Source organism: Glycine soja, chromosome 15, assembly GCF_004193775.1.
Source record: "Glycine soja cultivar W05 chromosome 15, ASM419377v2, whole genome shotgun sequence".
In the NCBI taxonomy this organism is placed as follows: Eukaryota; Viridiplantae; Streptophyta; class Magnoliopsida; order Fabales; family Fabaceae; genus Glycine; species Glycine soja.
This window is the reverse complement of record NC_041016.1, coordinates 3,172,077-3,191,345: the sequence shown is the minus strand read 5'-3', so window position 1 is coordinate 3,191,345 and position 19,269 is coordinate 3,172,077. Positions and strand designations below refer to the sequence as shown.

Sequence of the window (19,269 nt, the reverse complement as noted above, 5' to 3'; positions counted from 1 at the left end):
GATTTGCAACTCAACAATTTGTCATCCAACTTTTCCATTGTCATTAATGCTTTTTAAACCTTTTTTTCTTTAACAAAATCAATATGACATCATAGGTTTCCCAAGCAGTGTTACAAACCTACTTAATGAGCCATTTTTCACTTTCTATATAATCTCTATTGGCTTCTCGAAGTGAAAATCAAGAGAAGCTCCCTCACAACACCAAATGGCCACATGCATAAGGATCATGATTATACTTAAATTCCATGGGTATATGCCCAAAAAAAGTCTACAATGGAATATAGTAAATACTCGCTAGTTGGAAATAAGTCTAGAGTTAAGGACTAATAAATTGTTATATATACATACACATGCATGCGACACATCCACATGTATGTATCGTGTGCGAGAGAGAAAAAGATTTTATGCTTGTATCGATGAGATATTTAAATTGATATCTACATATAACTAATAATTTAATTATGAAAATAAAATCTTGAACTTTGTGTTACATACTTCCTTTGTAAACTTTTGTTATAGAGTCATGTGCCACTCATCCACCATTTTTCTTTCCAATCATTATTCACTTTATTTGTTGGATATTCACCCGTCCATGTCCTAACCTTAACATATACAAAAAAATTAATATAGTCAAATTATGACAATCCATTGAATAAGTGTGTTAGATAGAGGGTGAGCAAAAACTCGACATCCAATCTAAACTTTAATGAACTAAAGATGAATAGATGATTTTTGAATGAGTTTGTCCGATATACAAGTTGGAGTGAGTAAAAAGTGAATTAGAACAAGTAGTGCTGAGGGGGTTTGATTTTGGATTTTTAACATCATCGATAATCAAACCCACCCTACAAATCATATTTTAAGTTTATATGCCACTAATCTCATGTCACACCTTGCAAAGCACCTAAGTGTTTAGGCATCCTTTATCTTTGTACACCTATTTCCCATTAAATTATGTCTTTAGCTTGTTGGTTCAATTTATCGTGTCTGTCACTCTGTTAGAGTGACAATTATGAATTGCAATTCCTATCAATTAGAAGCCCATGACATTGGTTTTAATATAAAGTAATTAAATAATAAACATAACCACATATAGCCTCTTAAACTTTTCCTTATTTATATGGGTAGCCTTTTTTTTTGCGATCATTTAATTCATATCAAGCATGATACACTGCCACACCAACACGCCTGTTAACTTATTAGCAAGTGTACCAATTTTATTACAAATAGTAAATATTAAAATGGAAGTGCAAGTGTCGAATTCACAGAGAGACTTTGATTGTACTTTAGTGATGCAAACCCAATTATTAAGCAATGATGTTGTCTAAATAGGAAGTAGTCCTAGTAGTGGGCACATCAAGTTCTTGAAGAAGCTTCTATAGCCATAGTATTCCAGTAGTGGTTATATAGTAGTGGTTATATAGCCATTGCCCCATACTCTGCCTTAGTTAATGATCTTGCTCATACTCTACCTAAGTTAATGATCTTGCAATTATTGGTTGGTTTTTGAACAAAAAATAGACTAGGTAAACACTTATTGATTTTTTGTCTAGTGTATCTCCCGTCACCACCCCAATTAACATGACAGAAAGTAGTGAGATTGCGATTAGTATACTTTGTTAGATGAAATGGTAGACTTTAAATAACACACAATGCACTTCAAGGCTTGCATATGCGTGATGTTGAATTGCATATGCTGCGGCACTTTGTTGGTAGAAAGAAATCAGAAATGGAAGGTCGGATCTTAGAGAATAGTCAGCAACAATGGTGATATTTTTAGGGGGACATGGTGTTGCACTAGTCACATACCTTTCAAGTTTACGAGTATAAGCAAGAAATGAATTTGTCTATATCATGCATGGTAATTGGATTATGCGAGTTTAATAGGTAATTGAGTGGTGGTATTGAATTCCACTGGATCTTTTTGAATCCATTGGATCGTGAGTAATGTTAATTAAGGATATGGCTTAATTTGACATCACATATAATAATTGAATTGCTTTCTTTTATTCATCAAAATAAATATATAAAAGGGTATGTGTATTTATTATGGTTTAATTGTGATCTATATATGTCAACCCGCCTACACTGGGTTACATTCAATATATGTTAAACTTATTACTTTTGAACAAAGTGTGTTGAGAGCTAAATATTTTGCCCGTAGCTCTCTCAAAGCCCATTATATCTCTTCTTCGCTGTGGCTGGCTGTTAAAAGTGTTTTCTGTGAAGTTCAACTCAACACTTATTGGTTGTTGTTTGATGGATCCTCCATCAATTTTTGGCGGGACAAATGGCTATCCCCGCCTATCATTGAAGTAGCAAATTTCCCTGTCCTTTTTTAGCCTCACATGAAAGCCACAATTGATCTTTTTATCCATAACAATTCCTGGTTGGTTCCGATTTGATTAAAAGCATGTTTTCTGAGTTAGCCAGGGAAATTGAATCTATGGTTATCCCAATTCATCATGCGGAAGATAGGTTTCTTTGGAACAACTCCAACAATGACCATCTATATCTCAAAGATGCCCACTGTCATATTCAATAGTTTGTTGCCCCTCAATCTAGTTTCAAGGACCTCTGGCACACTTAGATCCTGACTTCAGCTTCTTTCTTGCTCTGGCGAATCATGCATGGAAAGCTTCCCATTGATGACATGCTTTGGGAGAGAGGTTGTCACATTGTCCCTATGTGTAACCTCTAAGAGGGTGCTTACGAGTTTTACGAGCACTTAATTTTTCAATGTCCTTTCTCTGTTAGAATTTGGAACTGGGTTTAGTTTTTGGTTAATTGTGTGATGAGGCTTAGCTCTAACAATGAGCTTATGTCCTTCATTTTTGCGGGTTGGTCCAAGCATGTGCAAGACATCGCATTGGCAATGACTACTTTTTATGTTTGGACGATATGGCACTGTAGAAACAACAAGTGCCTCAATAACAAAGCCATCTCCTTCGAGTGAGTTATTGCGTTGATAATTGGGAAAATTAAAATTACAAGCAGTGCTTATTCAGCTAGTATGAACTCTTTTATCCAGGAGTTTGTCATCAGGAAGCAACTTGGTATTATTGATCATCCTAGGAGAGCAGATCACATTTCTCTAGTCACTTGGAACCCCTTTTACATGGATGGGTTAAGTACAACTCTGACAGCTCGACTAATGGCTTTCCTTGCTTAGCGGATTGTGACAACATCTTCAGGGATCATTCAGCTAACTGTGTTGGTTGTTATTCTCGAAATTTGGGTATAAATAATTCCTTTTTTGCAAAGCTAATGGGTACCATCTTGGCTATTGAGATAGCTTTTAATAGAGGAGGCTTGATGAATCTTTGGCTATAGAATCTGATTCAGCTTTGTAGTTCAATCCTACAACAACCCATAATTAGTTCCTTGGTTTTTGAAGAATATATGGTGTAGTAGTATAATTTTATCTAAACAATTGCATTTTGTGGTAAAACTTGTTTGCATCCAAAACAAAACTAATTTATATGAGAACTTCCATTGATGCCCTCATTAAATTTTATGAGGAATATATATGATTTTAAAAACTGCAGGTTCAAATAATTTGTTTTTTCATGGGTTTGATTTTGCTCCCAATGTGTTCTGTTTCCCAAATACTATTTTTTAAATTTATTCAATCCAAGTTGTTAATAGTAAAGCTTTTCATTTAGACAAGTTTAGAGTTAATAAATTTAATGTTTTCAAATAAATATTTGACGAGCATAACTTATTTTCTTATTCAACTCATAGTAATATTCTTAGTTAATCAACATCAATTATTAAACTTATTATTGACGATACAAGATTTAATTTCTTTTATTGAAAAAGAAAAACAAAATAATGTAAATATTTTCTATTCAACAATATTTTCTATTCTTACATTTTTAACCAAACCTTATTTATTTATTAATGCATATTGTTAAACTTTACTTAAATTAAGAAGTATGTGCGTAATGTTAAAAAAAGACTTTTTAGTTACTATTAATTAATTTCCATTAAAGAACACATTTAAAAATTGAAAGTGCACAAATGGAAAAAGAAGAGTGCGTGACAAAGCAGCACTCCATTGGTTAATATGAAAGCACACGGATCGCCATGTAGCGAATCGGGAGCCGTAGATAGGATCTAATCCAACCGTCCACGTATGTCTCAAAGCCGGATCGCTGTAATGACAACAGCAGCGTGGAAAGCTCTATCTATAAAACGGTGCCAACGCCAAATTCTTCTCTCATCCATTTCTCGCAACAACGCTTAACCTCTCTCATTCCCCATTTCCTCACCTCCTTCAACCGCTGCTAAATTCTAGGGTTCCGAAATGGACGCTGGCGGAAAGATCAAGAAGGGCGCCGGAGGTAGAAAGGGCGGCGGCCCAAAGAAGAAGCCGGTTTCAAGGTCCGTCAAAGCCGGTCTCCAATTCCCCGTCGGAAGAATTGGCCGTTATTTGAAGAAAGGAAGGTACGCTCAGCGTGTCGGTACCGGTGCTCCCGTATACTTGGCTGCAGTTCTCGAATACCTAGCTGCCGAGGTAACGTGACATAACACTACATCAATTAAATTAATTTGCTTCTCTTAATGTTGATTGATTACGGTTAATTTTTGTGTTGCGAAATTGAAATGTGGATATGTATTGTGAAGGTGCTTGAGTTGGCTGGGAATGCCGCACGTGACAACAAGAAGAACAGGATTATTCCAAGACACGTGCTTTTGGCAGTGAGGAACGATGAAGAGTTGGGGAAATTGCTTGCTGGAGTGACAATTGCACATGGTGGCGTGCTTCCAAACATCAACCCTGTTTTGTTGCCTAAGAAGACTGAGAGGGCTTCCAAGGAACCTAAATCTCCATCCAAGGCTACCAAATCTCCTAAGAAAGCTTAGATTACTTTTTTATTTTCCATATTTAATTTAGTGTTGTATATCGGTGTTTAGGTGCTTTTGGTGTAACAGGATATTTTATGTGTTTCGAAAACACTGTAATTCTTGTCCCAATTTGTTGCTTGTAGGAGTGAGTTTGCTTCGTTAATGAAAAGTGGAAACCCCCTTGTTTTCAATCAACATTCTCTCTACCTCCTTTTTGTTTTTATTATGAGATGTTGATTCAGTTGCATTGAAGTGAAGTAATTTGTTTAGAAGCGGTGAATAAACTGAACTTTAAGTAGTTTCGTGCTGAGTTCCTATGGGCTTGGTGTAGACTGTAACTTTATTTGAATTAAACAATGTCCGTTTTGGCCGATGTCGTTTTGTTGGTATTCATTTGGATACCTATAAATCTGTCCAATGTCAGGTTTGGTAAATGTATAGTAGTTTTGAAATTTCAAAGGTTAATAAATGCGTTTTCAGATTGATGAATGACATCTGTTTATGTTGAGACCTGACAATGACGAAGTAGGTGTTGACTGGAGTTTGTTTATCTTCTTCTTCGGAACCTGGAATTTTTTGTCAACGCTGTGGAAAGTGATGGTCGTAGTAATGGTGTTAACAGACATGTCTTTACAACTATGTTATTACATAAATTAAATGGATTTAATAAAATTATTAGATTTTTTTTCCGATATACAACACTTATATAGGTAAAATGCCTTCAATCCTGTTTACTTATCATGAGAAATTGAAAACAGCACATGCTAGGGAAGCTTGTGTAAATTCAAGTCTATGACCTTAGAATAAATTTTCCTTTCAAGAATAAATGCAAAATTTATCACAAATACCCCGTAAAAATTTGTCAGAAATTATCCAAATTTCTTTGTATTTTATATATTTATGTTCCCTAAGATTTGTTTTTTTATTTTGACTTTTTAAATAAGTTATTATTTTTTTAACATATGTTGGCCAATAAAAAAAATAAATTAAGAGAGTAAGAGAAGAATAATTATATTAGTAAGAAATTTTTATGTGAAAACTCTCTTTGAAAGAGAAAAATTATCGAATCAACTATAGAAAAATATTTCCGCTATGAAGTAGAGTTACAGTGATGTCAATCTTATCCAATAAGATAATTTATAATTTTTCAAACACACTTAACAAGTATAGTGAAAATATATAACTCTTTTTTCTTGAAGAGGATTAAAATTTTTTTATCTTACTACATCACTTTTGAGGAATCTCACTTGTGTGCTTATCACAATTTCTCCTAAGCCCCTATTTATATAGTGGAGAGATTTCCCAATAATAATAAATGAATGTTAATTAATTTTGATATTTTTAAGAACTCTTGAAAATGTAATCTCTATTTTTTTTAGATGAATGTGATATCATCAAGAGTTAAAGATAAATTCCAAAACCTTGGAATCTTCAACATGTTGGAGTTGGAGGGAAATAAGAGGAGGGAAGGTATTTGAAATAACTTTTTTTGTTGTTTAATTCAATTTTTAGGAGGAAAATGATGGAATAAAATCTTCTCTCACTCAATTTTAGTTTCTATTCAATATTGAGATAATTTGGAGGGAGAGGAAAAATGAATTTTATAATGTTCGGTTACAACATTGTGAATTAAACAAGAATAATTATTTTTCTTGCCATTCCTTATAAATTTCTCTTTACTCTCGTCTCCACTAAACCAAGTAAGGAAATTCAAATAGAGTTCTGAAAAGGCATGAAATCAATTCCTCTTTGATCACATTTCCATTGAACCAAGTAAGGAAATGCAAATAGAGTTCTCAAAAGACATGTGATTTTTTTCTTCAAAGGATCATCATTTAAAATGTTTAATGACATTTACAAAAATACAAGATGTTAAAAGAAGATAGTAATGCACAATATATAAATAGATACAAATTTGACTTGCATTTTCAAAAATATTAAGTGTTTGGTAATTGGTTTGCACTGACGCAAACTGACACAAACAAGAAATTTTCACTTTTCAAAGCATAATAATGAGAAGCAAGAATGTGTAATTTTTTTGTTGAACGAATGTTAGGAGGTTTCTAAAAGAAAACCAAATGCACTATAACACATTTGTGCGCATGATTATCTTTGATCTGATTTTTGGTGGTGTGAAGCTTTGTTGGATTTTAATCTGCCTTGTCATGATGCGTTAAGGGTTTCTTTTTAACCTTAATTAATTCATGTTTTATGATTACAGTATTTCTTTGTAGCAAGCACTTTTCAGTCTTCATATTTGGAATTATTTTAAAGTATGTTTTTGGGGGTAAATTGCATTATTTTTACTTTCAATTTAGCTATCGCAAATTTGGAATTGGAAGCAAAGTGATTCCTTAGCATTGCCCTGTGTATGTTTGACTTTGATTGGAGAGGACTATTCAATAAGAATTTGTGTTAGCATATACATGGAGGATGATTGGATGTAAGGAGGCTGTATACTGATAATTTATGTTTCCCATAATTTACATGGGAGGGGTTGCAAAGTTCATTGGCAGCAGGACTTACACTGGAAAATGTCAATCTTCTTCCTCTGGATTGTGAAGCTCGAAAAACTCCGATGTTGCTGCAGTTTGGAACTTGTGGTTGCAGATGAAAAAGAAAATTTTGCATGCTGTTAATTGCTCTTTAGGCCTATTGGCTGTTATTTGGAATCATTGGCAGCTTGGTATATTGATCTAGTATAATTTGCCGTAACAACCTGAGTTTGGTTGCTTTAAAGAGATTTCATTTACCATCAAGTACATCAAGTACCAAGTACGTGAATTAACGGTTGTGAAACTATTCCTATTTAATCAGACATCTTAGGTTTAAACTTGGATTAGTAGAAGATATACGGGATCTAGAAAAAAAAAAAAAGAAATTTCATTTTACCATAGAAATATACTACTGTACTGTAAAAGTCGAATGCGGGTCAAGTTTTATTGACTGTATTTAAGAAAAATGAATTTATTAGCTGTTCCTTGCGCCAAAAAACCAATATATTATAACACTATTATCTGGTGTAAAATAATGATCACAAATTGTAATCTGTGTTAAGTTTATTCATTTTTATGGTAATAATTACTGGAGTATTTTAGAAGTCACAAGAATTTTTAAAATTAATTAACCGTGTAAATTACATTTATTGTGTATGACTGTTAAATTCACAACAAACTAATCCGAAAGGGGGATTACATATGTGAGATGCATCTTCGCTTTCTGTTTTCAAGTTACAGATGTGCAAACTTTTGCCATCTATGCAATGCCTGAAGACAGAAGTCATGTGTCAGAGTCAGACCCTGAAGAAAAAATAAGATTTTATACCCCAAGATAACAGCTTGTACATGCATTCAATCCTATGTCGTTATACAATCTTCTTTAATGGTATATTTGGATTGAAGGAAAGAAAATAGGAATGAAAGAAAACACAAATTATAACGATGTATTTTCTTCTGTTTGGTTGGAGAGAATGAGAAAAAAAAAATGGAGAAAAAAATTGATTACTAGAAACAAAAGTTTTAAATTTTCTTTCCACTCAATTCAAATTTTAAAATTTTCTTTACTCTTTCATTTTCTTTCCTTCAATCCAAATGGAGGGTTAAAGGTTCTCAATGAAAAATGCCTGATGTTTAGAAAAACAAAATCCTTCATGGCTCAACCTCAAATTATTCATAGTAAGCACTAAGCAACACAAAATTTGAACCATCTCGATTCATCCCTTTGGCTGTCTGTATTTTACAATGTGGCAATCTTCTTATTTTCTTAAAACCCTTAAACCGGGTTTTATGATAATTGTAATGCAAAGAACACCAAGAAGATCAAATACAGGCTAGCTGAATTACAAAGCGAACAACAATTGATCATCAACATATAAAAAATAATCAGAAGACACTCAATGGTACATGGCACACATTGCAACACCAGATGGTGGATGCTACATAATACATATTATTGTCTTAAAATATACTACTACTTACCAACCCATTAAGGTTCTTCGAACCCTATTTACAATCTTATTTCTAGCAGCAACACCTGTTAATTGAAACTCACAGTTCTCATCCAAGAGAAATCTGTACACCTCCCATTCACGCTCTGAAGTTGAATGCCGTCCTACTTCAGCCTATAACAAAAACGGAATTAAGTAATTAGATTTGATTTTTTTTATAAGCATAATGTTTTATTATCTAAATGACAGCAGTATATATCAATGCTTATTTTGAAATGCAGTTATATTTTTATAGCAACCAAAGATATTAAAGATTTGGTATCACATTTCTGAAATTTTCTTACCGAGAAAACACAAATTCCAACTGTTTTGAGAGCAAATGTGACATCATAAAAAACTCGAGGTCTTCCCATTCCAGATAGCTCAACTGGATTAGCGACCAACAGTTCAGTATCTGGTCCTCGGTTTGCAATGATTACTCGCAATGGATGAAGCATTTCTTGTTTCAAACGAGAGCAGAGTGCACTCTGCTTCTCCGGATCCAAAATCTTTTTCCCATCTTTCTGCTGAATAAATATATCTAAATCACGATACCCCATCGAATTGGGTGAAAATCGGCCGTATGAAATCTAAGAAGAAAAGTTCAGAAGTGTCAGCAAACTGCTAGAATGCTATATAGTTGCCAGCACAAACAGAAATTAACATAATTTCAATTTTTCACACAAATAAATTTTATCCATGATTAGATGAATGATTGGTGATATATGAAAGCTACTTCAGAAGTTTACACCATCAAACCACCTCAATCAAAATAATGGCTCCTAAAAACAACTAAAATGCCCACTTGTAAACAAAACTGATAAAGAAGGAAATCAACCCACTGATTTTCGAAATTGGATGCATAATTGTAGTTTTTCTTGCTAGGAGCTGACTGAATAATAAAATTGAGATTGCAGAACAGTCAATTGTGATAAAATCTGTCAGCTTTGTTCAGTTAAACTGTTTCTTTTTGCAAGTACTGGGTAAAAAGGGAAAATGATATTGATTGTTTAATTGTATGAGCAGCATGCTAATTTTGAACTCCAATAAAATTACTAACAGAAGTGACACATTTTACCCTATGCTGACAGCTACCATCTATCAAAACTTGACCAAATGAAAACATCAAATATCCTTCATAAACAAGGACATTGAGCTTGGAGTAAGCTAGGAAAGTGAGGAGCTAGCAAAGGATGCTGTGCTACAAATAATTTTCGTAGAGAAAATAATACCTTCATATTCAAGTCCTTCAAAGTTCTCATAATGTCATAAAGAAGACCCTTGTGATCAGCACATCGTATTTGAACTAGCGTGTGAGCTGGGCTTAAGGAATTGTCCATTGTTACATTGGTTTTCTTCAACTTTGTCATATCAGGGCTAAGAGCTTGAGCACGAACTTCGTTATCTGATAACTCACATCGAAATAGCTCCTCAGCTAATGCAGGAGACAGAGAAGAGATACCCTGATTATACTCATATTCTGGACCTGCCAATTGAAGTTCACAGCTGATACACGAGTCTCGCAGAACAGCATTCAATCTTTCACATGTCTCATCCTGTCGATTTCTTGTGTGTAAAAGTTCCCTAAAGGAAAATTGAAGCAAGTGATGATTACTTATAAGCAACAGTATGCACTCAAAATATAACTGGCAGTTGATAAACTGCATTAAGATGTTAGACATAACCAAAATATTGCTAATAACTTTGATCAGCCATACAAGAAGAACCGCACCCTTGCAATATCATTTATTAGAGTTTTAGGATTTATAAAGAGAAATATAAATACTTCATTTCTTTCTCTCTGTTCTCTCTCCTCCTGCCATTTTCATCCCTTTCTCCCTTGATTGGTAGTAAGATGCAGCACACAGTAAGCCATATGGGAAACCAGCATGATGGAAACAGAAGGATAAGACATTAATTTGTCAGATGATACAATCACCCGTATCTTAAAAGGTTGAAACTTACCGTTTTGGCCAAGCAGATAAGCTTCTATCACCATTAAAACAACAACAACAACAACAACAACAACGCCTTATCCCACTAGGTGGGGTCGGCTACATGGATCAACTTCCGCCATAATGTTCTATCAAGTACCATACTTCTATCTTTTGATACTGTACTCGAGCCATACAGCGCGTTGCTTCCGGGCAACGACCTAGCATTCACATTATTACGTAATTGATCCATGTCATAGAGATTCGACAAAGTTTAACGTTGGCTGTCGAAAGCCTAACACAACCCTCTCCTTTTATCCGGGCTTGGGACCGGCTAAGAATAGCAAAGCTACCCTAGGCAGGATTTCTATCACCATTAAAACAAGTAAAAAAAAATAAAAATAGGTAGAACTATTTGGAATCAATAGAAAGTTGGGGCAAAAGGCTTATGACATAGAGGTAAATGCATAGAACTATTATTAGGGAAGTCAACACAAAGGTATGTGACAAACTAACTCTAATTTGCACCTGAGTTGCTAGGGAGATAATCCTATTTGAGATATAATTGGATACTAAATGTAAGCACCACTCTCATTAGGGATTTGAATTATGATTCATTGAGATTCAGAACATTGTGGTTGACTAACCCCTTCAGCTAGACCTAACGTTCCGGTGGTTGCAAATGAGTTAATTGAATTAAAACAACAAAATATTAAAACTTAAAACATTACTGCATGTATATAGATTCCATCATGATTAACAACATATTCCACCGAGACATTTAGAAAAACTTCACATTCTGCATTTTACAAATCAAACTATTCCGAAATATAAGGTGAGTTTGATGGTTAAAAGAGAAGGGAAGAGGGAAAAGGTCGCGGGTTCGATCCCATTGCTAACAAACTAACATTTGCTTATGAAAAAATCAAATCAAACTCTTCACTCACTTGTTATCTGTTACGAAAAAGAGGTCCAAGACTCTGCCATCGGGGGTCGTGGTCACTTTCACCTTTTGAATGGTAAGTTCAAGCTCCGAGAGCACTTTCGTTACATCTACAACACAGTATCAACAAGAAGACAATCAGAAAAATCATACCACACAGAATATCAAGTGAAAGAAATTTCCATTACCGTGTAACAAGCCCTTCCGGTCAAGGCAACAGAATTTCAACAGATAGACAGGAGAAGATCTCGAAGGTTGCTGAATGACGTAAAAGGAGGCTAAACAAGGCGGACAAATTTTCTGAAGTCGTTCTTTGAGAATCAGATAAGAACAGCTCATAGGAAGCAACACGGAGTATGGAATAACCCACAACACAATGTAACACCACACGCCATCGGTTGAAACATCTGAATGATATATTCAAAAGAGGGTCCATTAAATTAAGAAAACAACGGAAGAGGATCTGAAACGAAGAATTCAATGAAAGTGGAGAAAGCGTGAGACCTCCTTTGGCGATGCAGAGACCGAAATCGAGAATGATTCTGCAGATATCACAAGCGAGGCCTGTCTTGTCGGGGCAATTGACGGTGATGATGAAAGGGTCGCCGGGCTTGTTCGGTTGCTGGATTTGAACGACGTCGTCGTCGCCGCCGCCAGACACTCCTCCCATCATAGGAGGCAGCTAAAACTGTACGTAACAGTTGGCAGGTCAAACGATGTTTGGTTAAGGTTTGGGAGCATGCCAAGTTGAAGAGAGAAATCTATTATCATGACATGAGAACACTCTTGTTTGTACTGTCATGGTTATGGTTGCAAGTTGCAACTGAATGGTGAATGGTGAATGGTGATTGTAGAAGGCACTGCATTTGGACGTGGCGGCATATTTGTGGTTACTTACTGGTTAGTTGTTGTTATGGTTAACCTTTTTCTTTTCTTCTCGTCTAACTAATGTGTTTCCATGTTTGGTACCGATTTACTTATCACGTTAGGTTGATGTCACCTAAGTAAATTCTGGAGGGACCTGGATTTCTACACTTTGCTTTTCCACACGTAATTAATAAATGGAAACTGTTAAGATAAAATTCGTTTGACTCATTATATTTTCATAAATTAAACTTAAAACCACATATTTAAAATCTAATTATCGATCTTTATGTTTATTTATTTATTTATGTATCAATTTTAATATTTTTTTTCTTTTAAAAAAATTTAACAGATGATTTGTGATTAAATAATAGTAACACAAAAAAATATTTATACAATTATATTCTAATTAAGTTTTAAAAAGAAATATATTTAATTCACTCAAGTGATTGAATGTCATTCGATTTATGAATTAATATAGACACGTTTAATATAGATCATAAGATTGCTGCTACTTGTTATTAACTTAGCCAGCATTGTGTAAACTAAGCAGGACCTTGTTTGTTAGAAACAGGATGAAGGACATGGAAAGTTTTATAGAAAAGAAGTTAAGTTAGACCGTTTGTTTTATCAAACTTCAGCGTGCGCTGCAGTGTTATTCAGTATTCACGCATCATAAATTCTATTTTTTTTCTCATGACACACTCCTTCGAATTTTCTTGCTATTCTCATAACTCTTGAGACTGCAGAAAATAATCATGTAAAACTAACTACAGATTAGTTCTAGCTCCAGACAAGCTGAATTATACAATTCAAAACAAAATTCTACTAGATATTGTGAATCAATTTCACATCATCACTTGTGTGTACACCTTGCATCAGAGTAAATGGCATGATGATTCCGGACTATGTAATTAAAATTCCTCAAGCTCAGTTCTCAAAGACACTTAACAAAGGAAAGTTGAAAAGATAACCAGAATAAAGGAAAGAATTTCAATTCAATCGTCTTACAAACAGCAAAATTTGTAGTGACATGCTGCAGTCTTTTGCTAAACAAAACAACAAATATAGCAATCTGATAGCTGTAGATGCCAAATTTCAGGCCCCCCAACTTTCTCAGTATCATAATCGTAACAATAACTATAATGACGAAAATTTTGAAAACGGGCCAGACCCATCTCACTTATTATTCTACTTTAACATGTCACCAAAGGAGCGAAAAACAAGTTAATTCTTTTTGCCAACTCCAAGCCTCAGACGGAAATCCTCTTCCATACGAGGAAGACCATCACGCAACTTGACCTTTGGCTCCCAGCCCAACAATTCCTTTGCTTTTGTGATGTCTGGTTTTCTTTGTCGTGGGTCATCAGGAGTGTTCTCCACCATCTTGATCTCCACACCTGGATTAATAAGCTGAAAAACCACCCACAAAGCATCAAATAAAAACTTCTTGCCAAAATTTTCTTTCACACTTTGCACATAAATATGGGTGAAATGTATTGATCTGGTACAATGAACATGCAATCCACCTTAAGAAAATCAGCTCAATGAATTCATAGGATGGGTAACCAAGAATTCCAAGTCACATTTTACTATTCACAGCTTAACTTAAAAGGAAAACATGCACATGTAAACCAAAATAGGAGAAGTGAGTGGTACTAATAAAGAAAAAAATGCTTAAAACTGACCTCTTTAACTGTCTCAGCAAGTTCAGTCATTGTAAATTCACCTGAAATTTAAAGATACACAAGTAAGTAACCGAGGGAAGAGAAAGTAAAGATACTTTCCCAGCTAAAGAAATATGACACTCAAAGACAGGCCTTGCAGAAGAAATATAACCTGGGTTTCCAAGGTTGATTGGTCCGGTGTTTGATCCTTCCATGAGACGGATAAGGCCATCAACCTAAGACATCTCATAAATATCATAAATTCATAATCACATTCAGCTATTCAGGTAGTAATTTAAAGATACATAGATTATGGGACATTTACCAGGTCAGAGACATAACAGAAACTTCGAGTTTGTGTTCCCGGACATTGGACTGTCAATGGTTCCCCCCTATAATGGACCATTATGTGAGAAGGGTAGGAATCAATATAAAATTAGGGATAAGACATAAATAGAAAACATAGCCAGTCACCAAAATTAAAGTATTGAAATTTTAAAATAATTAAATCAATAATTGATCTAGCAAGTAGCAAGCAAGCATGATCATTGAACAAATCATGCACCTGTTAAAGGGATCCTTCTGACAACCAAAACCATCAGAATATATATAAAAAAGACATGCAGAAGTAACAACATTATAGCATGCATTTAAACCAGATAACAGTAAAGTAATTACCGCAGTGCTTGAGCAATGAAGTTGCTGACAACACGCCCATCATCAATATTCATGCGTGGTCCATATGTGTTAAAGATTCTTGCAATGCGTATTTCTATGTTGAAAGGATATATAAACACCTCAAGGAGTTAAAAAACAAAGAAAAATCTCTATTGGATATGCCTTAAACAAAACGAGAAGAAATTATAAGGAAAAAAAGACAATAAATTACCAATTCCATGCTGCCTATGGTAATCAAACATCAATGTCTCAGCCACCCGTTTCCCCTCATCATAGCAACTACGAACTCCTGATATTATCATATATTTAAGTCCTCAGTCTACATCTTTATTAATATGTATAAAAAGATACAGAAATAGTTCCTTATTATAAGCGCTTTAGCAAGTTGAGAATGAAATGAAGGAATCTACCAATAGGGTTAACATTGCCCCAATAACTTTCAGGTTGGGGATGCACAAGAGGATCCCCATATACCTCTGAAGTTGATGTAAGCAGAATCCTGCCAATAAAATTCAAACTAATTAAGACCAACTAATGGCAGCAGTTGAAATTATTGTTTAAGAAAATATCCCAACCTTGCTCCTACTCGCTTAGCGAGCCCAAGCATGTTCAGTGTGCCAATCACATTTGTCTTTATTGTCTGTAAAGTAATTGTTTCATTATAAATTAGATAGTCTTTCAGGGTCAGATAAACATGAACTTATTGACCAATGATACTAGCAGTAGCTAGACATAACTATGGAAAGAATGTAACAATAAGCAGGGGAATGAAACTACTTTACAGGAAAGGGGACAGACAAGAGAAGGGGCTCAGTATAATCCCCCTCCACCACCCAATTTTTTTCCCAAGAAAAGATAACCATATCAGTGAGTGTGCAATGAAGTAGAATGCAATTTCTTCAACAGTTGACATCAATAAGTATGATTTTCAATTGAAAGGCCAATTATTAGATATACAAAAGCAGACTCTCAAACTATACCTTTACTGGATTGTATTTGTAGAAAATAGGAGAGGCAGGGCATGCAAGATGGTAGATCTGATCAACCTCGATCAATAAAGGCTCCGTGACATCTAAAAAGTGATAATGAGAATCAGCATCATTGGTTTACAAACAGATTTAAAGTGAAGCTGAGCATAGTACATTATGTACACAATACAGCATCATCATTACTGTTCCTACATCAGATGGCTAATTTAATTGTGGTTATTTTAAAAAAAAGTTGAAATAACGAATGCTTTAATTCATGGTGTAACAATGTTGAATCTTATGCTGATTGCATGCCATAAGTTAACAGAAACCAGTTGACAAACTAAGTTTAAAAGCTCAAATATATGCAGCCCAATGAGAAAAAGATAAATCAATAAAAAACTTTAGTGCATCTAACATGTGACAATTTTAATGGCATTGATAGTTGATAGTTGACAGTAAACAAAGATGAAAGACTATACCATGACGGATAAGCTCAAATCTTGGATGACCAATCCACTTTTTGAGGTTATCCTTGGATCCAGTGAAGTAGTTGTCAGCAACAATGACCTGATTAAACAAAGATTTTGTGGCAGAACTTTTATCAAATCAAACTTAGTTCTATATGCTGTATCTTATTTATCACATATAGGATGATAGCAAGTTATGCCATCTGTATAAAGTCAGTAAAATCATGAGTGAACATCAGAAATATAACATTATGAGCAAATAGATAACCCTCTTACCTCATTTTTTTCATTTTCCATCAATCTGTCAACTAAGTGAGACCCAATGAATCCAGCTCCTCCAGTAACCAAGATTCTCATGTTGGACTATTATCAAGAATGAAAGAATACTGGTAAACAAGGCATCAAGACAAGAAAAAAGAGGCTCATGCAAAATAGTTGCTTCTGCAAAAGCCACATTCACAAACAACTAAACAAATTTTGACCAATGGATGTAAGACACACAGATGTTCTCATACACATAATGCAGAACCAAAGGTAGCACTATGCAAAAGAATAGAAATACAGGAAAAACCTTTTACAGTTTAACAGATCAGTATAATAGATAAATAATTAAATTTAAAACAGTAAATTTCAACCTTTTGTTGATCCTCTCCCCTTGTATCTTATTAGAAGATTCACAGTATAAAACATTGGGTTTGTTGTCAACATTTAGATGAGTGCTTGTGGTCAAACTATAATATATAATCGAGTACAAGAATCACTCCACATTTGACAGCATTTTCAATTAATTTAAGTTTCTTCTGGTGTTTGTGTTCCAAGCAACAGTAAAGGGTACTGAGTTGCAGTGCAATTTAAGAAAAAATTTGTAATCAACAAGAAGATATTCATAATATTATTATGATCACATTTAGCACAGACATCCAAATCTTAAAACCAAAATGTTTAACTTTACCTTTATGTAAAATAACAATGCAGACGAATGGCCAATCCACAAAGTAAACATTTTCTAAATCTACTATTACGTCACAGTCATTGGTGTACTTGTACTAAAAAACATAACATTAAATAACTGAAATGTCTGAATGACCATGAAATTGGAATCAAGCAAGCAACGTAAATTATGTTGCATGGAAAATGGTAATCAAAATAAGAAGATGCAATGCTTCACCTGAAAAAATTTGGAAAAGCGCAGGGGAGATGGCAAAGGAGGCTGCTTTGTTGTTGTCTGGTGATGTCCATTACCATTTGAAGAATCCGTTGCCATTCTCTGAACCACTGAAATTAATTCCTACACAAATTTTGGGGTGGTCAATGTCGTGCACAGATCAAATAAACTTAAATGGGATATCAAATTCCCCAACCAAATCAGGTGACTTCACATCTATTTAATGAAAGGGTCAATTGGAGCCAGGGAGAGGGCAACGAGATACAAATAACATTAAAAGCAATAAGAATAAGAAAGGGATAGAGCAAGTCAAGAACCTGATCTCAAGCTTCACAAAAACACCAGCCCAAAACCCTAACCACTCTTGCCTTACCACTCCACGATCATAGACCTATTTATATAGATAAATGACAACCAAAATCTGAAAATTCTTCCACCAAACATTAAATTCAAATTTGGAAGGGAATTAAATAAAAAACAAAACTTTATAAGTTTATAATAGATAAAATTAACCTCCGAAAAGAATAGTAATTCAATTTGGAAACCTTGAAAGTCACGGAAAGTTGAAGGACATAATGAAAGCTGCGAGGCAACGACAACAGTAATGGAAATCACACCAAACTATTATTCTGAAGTAAAGATTCAGAAAAGAAAAACCAAGCCCGACCCAACCAAACCCAACCCCACGTTGAATTTTGTGTCTATGACTATAATTAATTACCTAACAGGACAAATGGATCGTATGATACAAAAATATCAAATGTAAATTTTGAAGAATATCATGTCTCTCTCTCTCTGAGTAATTAAGGTAATGAAGAGTGGTGCAGTGAGAGACAAAATAGAATATAGTGGCAGTGCATGAGAATGGATTAGTCTCTCAGCACAAGGTTGCACATTGTGCAGTGCCACACTGCAACGTGAGCTGATGAGTGAGTTAGGATAAGGTACAATGATCCTCGTTTTGTCGAACTTGAGGGTTCCTCGTTTTTTGGAAAATAATTAAGTAACTTTTGATACAAATATAGATACAATATTTTAAAAAATAACAAAGAAATACAATTATTTTCTTATCATCATAAATAGAAGTATTTTTTTGTGTGGTAATTAATTATAAAACTATTAAACTGTTTAATGATAATTAATCATAAATCTATAATTTTCAGAAAAAATAAAAAATAAGTTGGGATATATATATTTTTTAGATTCACTTGAACCTGTGCTTCTTCAGCCACAGTTTTCTTTTATCTATTTTTTTTTTCATCCTTTTCGGAATTGCTTAGATCAATATGAATATGGACTGTTATATCAGAGATAGGAAATTAGTTGTTATATTTCGCTATATAAAAGCCTCTTTATCCTCATTGTAACTCAATTTTACTTATCATAATATACATTTACTTTGAGTAATATTTTTCTCTCTTTTTCTTTCTCTGAAATCATGTTTCCTAACATCTTACATTGTTTGAACGCTGATACTATATTGGAATATATATTGTGAACCCAATAAAAAAAAACAAATTGAAGTGAATATATATCAAACACATTAAGTACAGTATCTATTTTTTTTATGAGTAGAATTTAAAAAAGTATAAAAGACTCACAATAACTTCTTGACATTACGTTGGATTCTCACGAATAAAAAAAAATATTATATACTTTAGTTGTCAACATTCTAATACATCTATATAAATTCAACTTCCAATTTCATTTGTTAAAAGTGCTTATCATGATATCTCACACTAAA

At 34.1% G+C, this 19,269-nt stretch overlaps 3 protein-coding genes across 5 annotated transcripts; 1 reads left to right on the top strand and 2 right to left on the bottom strand.

Moving 5' to 3' along the window:
• Window positions 1-4,213: 4,213 nt before the first annotated feature.
• On the top strand, window positions 4,214-5,046 carry LOC114388647 (histone H2A-like). The gene is made up of 2 exons (XM_028349247.1): window positions 4,214-4,519; window positions 4,630-5,046. The coding sequence occupies exons 1-2, from the start codon at window positions 4,310-4,312 to the stop codon at window positions 4,867-4,869; spliced, it is 450 nt and encodes a 149-aa protein (XP_028205048.1). The 5' UTR covers window positions 4,214-4,309; the 3' UTR covers window positions 4,870-5,046.
• Window positions 5,047-8,533: 3,487 nt separating this feature from the next.
• Window positions 8,534-12,655, bottom strand: LOC114386423 (ACT domain-containing protein ACR9-like). The gene is made up of 6 exons (XM_028346431.1): window positions 12,218-12,655; window positions 11,902-12,120; window positions 11,718-11,823; window positions 10,069-10,420; window positions 9,142-9,426; window positions 8,534-8,971 (listed from the first exon to the last, which is right to left on the bottom strand). The coding sequence occupies exons 1-6, from the start codon at window positions 12,384-12,386 to the stop codon at window positions 8,825-8,827; spliced, it is 1,278 nt and encodes a 425-aa protein (XP_028202232.1). The 5' UTR covers window positions 12,387-12,655; the 3' UTR covers window positions 8,534-8,824.
• Window positions 12,656-13,465: 810 nt separating this feature from the next.
• On the bottom strand, window positions 13,466-18,466 carry LOC114388504 (UDP-glucuronic acid decarboxylase 6). 3 transcript variants are annotated; one of them, XM_028349019.1, is made up of 15 exons: window positions 18,247-18,460; window positions 18,039-18,107; window positions 17,843-17,916; window positions 17,529-17,648; window positions 16,637-16,723; window positions 16,373-16,460; window positions 15,903-15,994; window positions 15,498-15,562; window positions 15,333-15,421; window positions 15,134-15,211; window positions 14,923-15,016; window positions 14,570-14,636; window positions 14,417-14,480; window positions 14,266-14,306; window positions 13,466-13,990 (listed from the first exon to the last, which is right to left on the bottom strand). In XM_028349019.1, the coding sequence occupies exons 4-15, from the start codon at window positions 17,622-17,624 to the stop codon at window positions 13,805-13,807; spliced, it is 1,047 nt and encodes a 348-aa protein (XP_028204820.1). In that variant the 5' UTR covers window positions 17,625-17,648; window positions 17,843-17,916; window positions 18,039-18,107; window positions 18,247-18,460; the 3' UTR covers window positions 13,466-13,804. The 3 variants fall into 3 exon arrangements, with proteins under 3 accessions (XP_028204820.1, XP_028204821.1, XP_028204819.1); XM_028349020.1 differs by having other exon boundaries at window positions 18,071-18,466; XM_028349018.1 differs by having other exon boundaries at window positions 18,039-18,460.
• Window positions 18,467-19,269: the final 803 nt, after the last annotated feature.

Bases quoted from the DNA above. Each gene is read 5' to 3' on its own strand.
- LOC114386423 (XM_028346431.1), bottom strand. From the start codon at position 12,386: ATGATGGGAGGAGTGTCTGGCGGCGGCGACGACGACGTCGTTCAAATC. The intron at 10,421-11,717 runs GTGAGTGAAGAG...ATTTTCCTTTAG, and splicing joins TTTTTCGTAACAGATAACAA to GGAACTTTTACACACAAGAA. The intron at 9,427-10,068 runs GTATTATTTTCT...TTTTCTTCTTAG, and splicing joins TGAAGGACTTGAATATGAAG to ATTTCATACGGCCGATTTTC.
- LOC114388647 (XM_028349247.1), top strand. From the start codon at position 4,310: ATGGACGCTGGCGGAAAGATCAAGAAGGGCGCCGGAGGTAGAAAGGGC. The intron at 4,520-4,629 runs GTAACGTGACAT...TGTATTGTGAAG, and splicing joins TCGAATACCTAGCTGCCGAG to GTGCTTGAGTTGGCTGGGAA.
- LOC114388504 (XM_028349020.1), bottom strand. From the start codon at position 17,624: ATGGCAACGGATTCTTCAAATGGTAATGGACATCACCAGACAACAACA. The intron at 16,724-17,528 runs GTGAAGCATTGC...TCTTGATAATAG, and splicing joins GCTTTTCCAAATTTTTTCAG to TCCAACATGAGAATCTTGGT. The intron at 14,637-14,922 runs GTAATTACTTTA...GGTCCATTATAG, and splicing joins TTCATTGCTCAAGCACTGCG to GGGGGAACCATTGACAGTCC.